At 36.8% G+C, this 9,151-nt stretch overlaps 1 protein-coding gene across 1 annotated transcript; it reads right to left on the reverse strand.

Annotated features, from left to right (window-relative positions):
• Positions 1-1,302: 1,302 nt before the first annotated feature.
• On the reverse strand, positions 1,303-8,928 carry notum2 (notum pectinacetylesterase 2). The gene is made up of 12 exons (XM_056266987.1): positions 8,274-8,928; positions 7,776-8,110; positions 7,480-7,532; positions 6,786-6,881; positions 6,645-6,705; positions 6,472-6,548; positions 6,286-6,385; positions 5,378-5,566; positions 3,751-3,851; positions 3,499-3,646; positions 3,242-3,289; positions 1,303-1,858 (listed from the first exon to the last, which is right to left on the reverse strand). Exons 2-12 carry the CDS (start codon positions 8,087-8,089, stop codon positions 1,558-1,560), a joined length of 1,488 nt encoding a protein of 495 aa, XP_056122962.1. The 5' UTR covers positions 8,090-8,110; positions 8,274-8,928; the 3' UTR covers positions 1,303-1,557.
• Positions 8,929-9,151: the final 223 nt, after the last annotated feature.

The following is a 9,151-nucleotide window of genomic DNA, read 5'->3' on the forward strand; positions in this document are numbered from 1 at the left end:
AAAGCAACAATACAGCCATTTGAAGAGTAGAAATTGGATATCTGATAAGATTGTGGTTGAGCACACATTTTTACAACTAAGAAATCATTCTGGGTTTGAACAAGAATGACTTAGACCACATTTCAAACAGATCAGTTCAATCACAGTGTTCTGTAATGTAAATTGGCTGTTAACCGTGCCATTCCCCTTCGATTTTCCTTTTCCTTTTATATTGTCCCAAAAAGTTTTTAAGGAGTTTTTAAGGTGTGGAATTCACATTATATATCAGTCAGGTTGGAAAGCATCCAACTAAACCTATACCCATCACAGAAAACTTATGTTTACATAAAAAAGGTAACACTTTACAAAAAGGTTCATTAGTTAACTTTATTAATAATAGTTAATAAAAATACAGCTGTTCATTATTTGTTCATGTTCACAGTGCATCAACTAATGTTAACAAATATAACCTTTGATTTTAATAACGTATTAGTAAATGTTGAAATTAATATTAACTAAGATTAATAAATGCTGAAGAAGTATTGTTCATTTATAGTTCATGTTAACTAAGGTAGTTAACTAATGTTAATGAACCTTATTTTAAAGTGTTACCAAAATAATAATAAAACATCACTTGATTTATAAGCTGTTTTCCTCATGGGGACCAAAAAAAAAAAATGTCCCAACGACAAGGACATCTTGTACATATAAAAGTTTTCATTCATCTTTTATTAGAGTTCAAGATAATTTTATACAAACTATAAATGTCAAAAGAACTTGATGGATTACAGATCATGACAACAGGCAATTATGTGGATGAGAGATAATTATATTTAAAGATGTTTTTCTTTTGTATTTGAGGATGGTTGTCAATATCTAATCCCACACTTACTGTATACATATATAAAGCAAAAAGAAACCGATACCACATTTATCCATTCACATTTATGACTCTCGTCTACAAAATAGACTACAACTTCTTAAAACAGCATGCACTTGAAATAAGGAAGATACATAACGTATAGAGTAGTATTGTGGCAGGATGTTTGGAAAATGTGGTTACTGCAATGTTCTGCTGTCCTGTCCTGTTTTTGTTTTTTAAATACAAGCAGTTATTAGACTGCTCTCTGTTTTTCTCCAAAACATGATGCAAAGATCCTACTAAATCTTTTTTGTCATTCTTAAAAAACATTCTTCAGATTTAATAACAGTAAATTCAGCTCTTTTAATTCTATTGGTATGCTGTCAGACAGTTTTAGTCAATAACATTGAATTCAGACACTAGTTCTCTTACTGAAGTGATGAATTATGTAATTATTTAGCAGTTGTGATAACCATTGATTAACTGTGTCTAGAGGTTGCTCAGGGTCACTTACTTGGAGAACCCGAAATCATTCCTGTTGATAGAACATGGTTTTAAAGGCAGACTGTCGGTACTGAAATCCAGTGACATGTTCACTACTAGACAAACCCAGGTCCATCTCTGGAAGTGGCCAGAGAGGAAGCCACTGAACAATCTCGAATTTATGGATGAGGTGAACTGTGTCGATAAGAACACCACCACTCGCTAATGCTAATTTAGCCACCATTGCTGACCATGCTGGCTGAAATATCCCCGCTTACATCCAAGCCTAGCTTTTGCAGGTCCAAGCCCATACTGGCCAGCACCTGGAGCAGAGTCATCTCCTGTTGTGTGGCCTGGTCAATCAGGGCTGGACAAGTTGGATTGCACTGTGGCCACTGACAGTTATCGATGAGATGGAAGGGACAGCCCTTCAGAGCGGTTTTGCTGTTTTTATTGGCCTCCTGAAGACTTTTGTCCCAGCACTGCAGAGCACGGGAAAGTGACGTCCCCTTGACCTGGAAATCCATCCAATTACTGAAAGAGAAAAAATCAGAAAGGAAAAATTGGCCCAGGTTTTTTTTTTTTTTAATGTGTTTTTCATAACTGCTTGAACAGCACAGACTACGTAGAGTCTGATCTTTTCCTAGATACAGGTCTGTTTTGTATGCGACCTCAGTCTGAACAGTCATATCAGAATTAGTGTGACTTTAACGTCACTGTCTAGATAGTCACAATTCTGCCAAAAGACAAAAGCCTTCCATGGCTTATAAATAACTTTCATTTCCAAATAATAACTTTCAGGTTCAAATAATAATGAATGTGTTCATCAGGTGTTGATTAGATATGCAATGTTGCAATGTTGAGAAAACAGAAGTGATATGATTTCTGTAAATGCAGTGATGAAAAGCTGTGTCTCAGTTTTCAGTGATCGGTTTATGACTAGTGGAGGGTCTGTGTGTGTAATTCAACAAACCTGGAAGACCTTCTGAGCGTATACCAGCAGTAGGCTTATTTAGAAAGGAACATTTAAAAGATAAAAAAAGAAGCAGTAGGGAGAATCACTGAATTATGAATATTTGACTGCCATTGTGAGAATGACATGTAATCATGTAATCAATAAAAAAGTGACTGTACTTTGAATATGAGTACTTTAAAACGTAATATAATCTAATTAAGTACTTAATTTTTGGAATCTGATCACGCAATCCAAACAAAACATTTTTATCTTTGTAACTTTAATTGGGTTAATGTTAACCAGCTAGGCATTGTTTTAGCAAACAGCAATATGGGTCTGAAATGGAACGCTTTTCACAATCCAATCAATTCCCAATAAATAAAAAATACAGTCCTGCCCTACATTTATTAATTAATAATGCTGTTTGATTAGGAAATAAGTCACATTATAGAAGTGCTTATGTCAAGCACTATGTCAAGTGCTTAAGTGTGGAAAGAGTGCATTCCCAATGCCATTTTTAGTGTACCAATATATTGTACTATTTAATTAATAATAATATGAATATGAATTATATATTAAATAAATTATAACTATTATATTAATTGTATTAATAATAATCTATATATTTTTAAGTCATCCTGCAGCCCCCTTGGAAGCTTGCCCTTTAAGTGCACTTTAAGTTGCTTTAGACGAAAGTTTGAACTAATTGGGAATTTAATGTCCCCTCAGTCTAACCAGTCTCTTTATAAGCAGCTTGTGTTTCGCCATATAGTTTCACGGTTCACCTCACAAATCATCTGTCCCGCTGCTCTCTCAGCTGAGCTCATAGAGGGAGCCATTAATTAAGTGTGAAACCATGAGGTGGCATTTTGGTGACACCTAGAATGCATCATGATGGACGAGTGTTCAAATGCAGGCTGTGAGCTCACCCATGAGGACTCAGTGTGCCTGCGTGTCCTTACCTTTTGGTTATCAAAGTGTGGGAAAGACAGGAGGGTGCGAACACGGCCCTAAAACAACATACAGCAGGACATTTTAGCACACACAAGATATAAAACCTAGAGCAAAACACAGATTCATCATGTTTGCATCCTAATATGAAGAGTAATTAATCACATTTTATAAGGTTACACTGCACATTACTTTTGATGACATGATTTTGACGTGATTATTCAGATATTAGTAACTTAATACATTATGAAAGTAATGTACAACTCACGTAACATCTTTGAAGGAGTTTTTTAGCTCTTTTCCCAGGTTCTGCATGTAGGTCCACTGCTGCTCTGAGAGTGACTGGCCACCCATGTAAATGTTCTCCACTCGTAACTGTTCCTCGTCGAACAACCACTGCACCACAAATAGCGGAGCTACAAAGGGACACATCCTTATTTTAAAGGAAGTAATTCTTATTAGCATTAGTCACTTCTGTGAGAATGTTTTCATTCATATCGCACAGACAGCACACCCTCACCGGTTATGTAGGAGTGCAGTTTGTGTCCAAAGAAGCATTGCCAATCCTCGCCTCTTTTATACTGTTGCTTGCACTTTTCTGGAACAACACCACTCCACAAACTAACAGAGATATTAAATCATCAGAAAATAACAATATGTGCGCGAGTTATGCCCTGAAGTCTAATTCAAATGCCTAATCCTGAAACAGTATAGTTGCACAGTATGAGCAACAAAAAAAGTGCACTTAATTGTGCACTTGTAGTGTAATTCAAATCTTACATTTTTTTTGTACTTGCAGGTAATATTAAATCATATATATTACAGTTTTTCTCAATCGCTTTGGCTTTTTTGACTTTTTTCCCCTCAAAAGTTCAGATCTCTCAATAATTAGTTTCTTGTTCATGTCAGATTTGAATTTCTTATTGATTTAAGCAAATTGCATGTGTTTTGGCACATGTGTTTGAAACAACAATACAATTGTCTACAATTTGCACAATGACTAAGTGTTGATCAAAACTGATGAGTTGATTCTGAGTGGAATTGTCAAACTCTTCACAACTTCTAAACATTCTTTCATCATGTGAGCCATCACATGCAAAATGATCCATTCAGTGTTCAAAATCTGTCAGACATGTTATATTATGATATAAGATCAATTATTTTGATATAGAATGTTTGTAATGTTTGCTAAAGATTGTTTTTTGTACTGAAATAGGAATATATGTACGGAGTTTGATGACAACACAATCAGCACCATTTTTGAACCAGGACAGGAGGAACATCACAACTCTGAGCAGCAGCGGCGGTAGAAATTTGTTACATGTAAACTGAATATTCTTGTCATTGAAGAGCAATGGGAAGATATCTATGAATATATGTATGTGTTAGAGAAAGACATGTAAAAATGTCTTAGCAACTAAGAATTTTCAGCTTACATGTAACACATTTCTGCAAAAATAAATGTACTGTATAAATACAAATGTTCATTTTCTTTTTGTGTACTACAGTATTGACTTTTCCCAGTCAATTTTTACCCACTGTCTGTATCTGTATTTAAAATACTCAGTGTGATACACAGACAAAACAAAGCAGTTAGTGTTATTAAAAAAGTAGACAAAATAACCCATAAAATTTGTATTTATCAAATATTTAAAACGTCTAAAGATTTTGACCCAGTGTTTTAGGTGAGTTATTACGCTTTGCAGACATGAAATGGAGTTGTGATGTTCCAGCAAACAGTTAAAGCTCACTTAAGTGTACATGACTTTCAACACACTTAAGTACACTTTGTAATATGCCAAATTAAAAGTTTTACTTTGACAATAGTTGCTTATAAGTACATTCAGCAGTGCACCATATTTCAAAGACAATAGAAGCTAACACACTTTACTTGTTACACATTTTTTACATGTAGTTACTTACTGTAGTATTAACTATAAATTATGCATTATTACATGCAACTAACCCTAAACCAACCAACCCTAGTACATGCAGTTAATTATTATTACTCAGTACTTAAATTTATAATTACACTGTAACACAGAGACCTTAAAATAAAGCATTATTCAGTTCACTCTCAAGTATTTGTGTAATAAACTGTAAAATAAAATGTTACCAAAACCCCATAGCTTGAGTGTATACTTTACCGAAGTCCTTTTTTTATGGCATCTACAGGGGTGCAGGAAGCACTGTCTGGACAGTCAGGAACTTTTTGCTGTTTGCTTTCCAGAAACCAGCCTGAGTCGACAAGGCCGCGCACCTGAGCATCTGCACCCAGCTGCTCCAGAAGACCGGACACCTTATCAATGTTCAGCAGCACACCTGTTCCACCGGCACTGCAGGACAGAATAATCCCAAAATATTACCTCAGCCCCCAAAATCTAGTTTGTCAAACCAATGAACTACAGATATCGCTTTGAATATGAAATGGCTTTAACAAATGCTTTGGGAAAACCAACAAAGCATGTTGCTAACCTTGGAAGAATCTTGCATGGCAGGACACATATATAGATATTATGTCATTGTCTATAGCATTACAGGCTGCAGTTAAAAATGTAATGGTAGACAACAGGATGTGCTGAAAATAGTGCTTCGGTCAGTGTATGGAGGTGGTCTTGTGGTAAAACTCAAGGGGTGGTCCATGGACGAGAATAGGATTTCATGGTAATCCAGATGGCTCTGTTTCAATTGTTCATAGCATCTTGTTATTAGATCTCAATATGCAGCAACAGGTGTAATGGTTGCTAGTGTTCTCTGTTTATAAGTGAATTCAAATCCAATTATGGGAATTATAATAGTTATAGTTCTTTGTGGAAATAAATTGCAGAACATCCACAAATATAATTGTCTGAGCAATAATAGTAATATAGTTAACCTCTAATCCCTTTTTCGAGGCCAATGCAGAAAGCTCACTGTATTTCGGGATCAATACTATTAATGAATCTATCTTTTACTATAAATCCTTTCCTTAATTTGAGGAACATACAGATACAAATCAATGTCGTGAATGTCATTTTCAAACAAGAGTTTGGTTACATAGCCAGTGAGATCTCACCTCGTTCCTGCCAACATCACAACTTTGGCTTGTTTCAGTCCTTTTGGGGCAAGATCTTTGATCACCTCCCGAATGATTTGAGATCCCATGAAAGCATATTCTAGGGCGGAATAAAGAAATAGAGCATCCTAATTTTGGTAACAAAAATGGTAATGGTCAGACCAAATGTATCGCTGACATATGTACCTGTTTCTTTTCCCTGTTTGGATTTTGATGCTACTTTGTTACCACTCCACACATCACTTGAACAGTAGGGAACAAACCTAGTTACATAAGATACATCAGATAAGATACATAAGTCAGTTAGATGTTAATTATAGGTGATATAAATCTCACTCTTGAATTTCTCAGAAACTTACACAATATTGGCATTATACCAGTGAGGATTTTCATCAGCTTGTGTTGATAGCAAACCACTCCCTGCAAATAATTGTTTTCATTAAGAATCACTGAAGTATGGCTTTCTAGCAGATGTGTGTCTGGTTAATATCAGCCTATACCTTTGCGTGTCTGAGGCCAGTCAGTCGAGCTCATAAGTCGGGGGATAGCTTTGTATCTAGAATCGCAGGTCTCTTTGTTGTAGCAGCACCAGCCACCTAAATATGATTAATTGGAATTAACCTCACATTAGCCATCGTTTGTGCAGACTTCAAAAGTTTAGACAGTTTGAATATTGGCACAAATTTGCTGTATTTAACTTGTGATTCCTCCCTTCTGGTAAAAAGAAAAACTTGCGGTAGAGAGGATACAGATTTAATCAACCATAGTACTAAATAATATTAGTCTACTATATTATTTGAACAAAAACAGTCCAATTAATCAGCCTGTTAGAACAGTTACGGCTTATTGTTGTTACAATTACGTGTTTAGTAAGTTTATTAGTCCCTCCCCCTCTATTTAAAGTCACTTCCTCTTGTTGAGAGACGTTGCATTATTTATGTGCTCTCGCCTTGTTCTCCTTCTTGTATTGTTTAATTTTGACTTGGCTAATTCAACATTGCATGTTACTTTTCTTGTCCAGTGAAACTATATATCTTCTCGACACACCGGTGAACCAGCGTGATGTGACGTGCTCCGAAAAAGCAAGAAAAATGACATGTCTAAGAAGATGACCAGCAGTCAAAATAACGCAGAGCACCGCATTTAAGCCCGCTGACCTCTCTCGACAAAATTAACTTTGTTTAAAATACTTACCTTCCAAAAATATCAGCCATCTCTTACTTCCTTTGAACTCCTTTAGGTAAAACCTGTGGGGCACAAATAAATATAGATGGTATGGGGAACATATGAGGACCATATGAGGACATTTTCAAAACGGTCAAAGGACCAATATTTAATGTGACGTCACCACACTGCTACAATTTTGTAGCTAATGGTCTTACAGGTCATTAACATGACACATACAGTTTAATGCAGTACAAAACTGAAAATTGCCAAGTTTATTAAATGCACCTCTGGCTAGCAGTGAAGATAGGATTGCTGTGTCTTACCCAGCGGCAGTACCGTCGTTGCATGTCACTAATGTGTTTTTAAGAAAGTACAGCTTCATTTCATCAACAGGCTTGTTGACAGATGCGCTTTGTTGGGTGGTGCCGCGACCTCCGGGATTCGTTTCTTTACTGGAATCGGCAGCACCTGCCAGCCCAGGGTTTGGGTCATCTTCAGGGCCATGCTGGGTTGCCTCTACAGCTTGGCTGTTAGGCTTCTTTGCAGGTTTTCCACCCGGCTTGACATTGCGATTGTTGTTCTGGCAAGAAATGACTCCCAGCAGAAGCAGGAACATAACATGACACAGAATATTCATATTAAATCCGACAGGACCTCCCTAAAAAAGGCCAAACAGAACAGTCCGCATGAAACGATTTATAGCAACATCTTCATTTTTATGAAAGACACTGCTTTTAATTCATTTAATGACTTAATCTGCCACCACCAATGAAATTACAAGTGCTCAACCTTATGGCCACAATCTTAAAATGAACACTCACCCCTTTAAGCAACTGGTCCTGGTCCCCTTGGCGTCTTGGAAGGCTAAAATCCTCAGGCGCTGCGGGAAATGTGGTTTTTGAATTGATGCTGTGCTGGCGTCCTGAACAGATCCTTGTCTTTGGTTGTGGTCTGTGCTAGATTTTATAGTGCCACCATATGGGCAGCATTTCTCAACATCCCCTTTGAGCTGGTGCCAGCTCTGGGCTGCAACCAATGACACACCAAACCTGGACGTCTAATGGCGAGGAGAAAAGATAACATGCGCTCTCCCAACCATATTTCAAAGACTTCCCCTCCCCACCTAACTTAGTCTCACAACAAGCCCTCCCGCCCTCCCCTCGACTTTGATTTAAACACCTACATGGTTGAAATACCTGCATAACCCAGCAGCTACATGGCATGTGGCTCTAGGTCATTGGAGCAGACCTATCCCATGCTCACTCTAATATGGAGAAACTCTTCACTCACTCCTAATAATCCTTTGAGTGTCTCTTCTGAAAATGTGAACTCTCAAATTAAAGAAAGAGATGTTTGTAAAATGGCAGTGAACTGTGCACAGATTTACAAAGTATCTGCTGATTTCTATGCCAGGGTTAAAGTGTGACCTTCACATTAAGCTGCAGATGATACTGATGCTGTCATTATCCACTCTGCTTATCTATCATGGTAAAATTGATATGTAAATGAATGATGTTATGGAAAGTTTGTTACATCTTCGGGAAGGGAAACCTTTTTATCTTTGCATCTGACCAACTGAAGCATTATACTTCCATCGAAATAACAAGCACTGTCCCTTGCTTGAAAAAGGTCTCTTTATTAGACTGTGACATGAGAATTTTCTACAAATATTGTGGTAATCAATTGTCAATCCAGTTTT

Source organism: Rhinichthys klamathensis, unplaced genomic scaffold, assembly GCF_029890125.1.
Source record: "Rhinichthys klamathensis goyatoka isolate OS25496 unplaced genomic scaffold, OSU_Roscu_1.1 h1tg000254l_1, whole genome shotgun sequence".
Lineage (NCBI taxonomy): Eukaryota > Metazoa > Chordata > Actinopteri > Cypriniformes > Leuciscidae > Rhinichthys > Rhinichthys klamathensis.

What these genes read in the sequence shown, in the direction of transcription:
- notum2 (XM_056266987.1), bottom strand. Translation starts at nt 8,089, where the DNA reads ATGAATATTCTGTGTCATGTTATGTTCCTGCTTCTGCTGGGAGTCATT. An exon ending in ATGGCTGATATTTTTGGAAG is followed by an intron (nt 6,882 to 7,479) that starts GTAAGTATTTTA and finishes AATCATATTTAG; the next exon opens with GTGGCTGGTGCTGCTACAAC. An exon ending in ACTGCACTCCTACATAACCG is followed by an intron (nt 3,647 to 3,750) that starts GTGAGGGTGTGC and finishes GTCCCTTTGTAG; the next exon opens with CTCCGCTATTTGTGGTGCAG.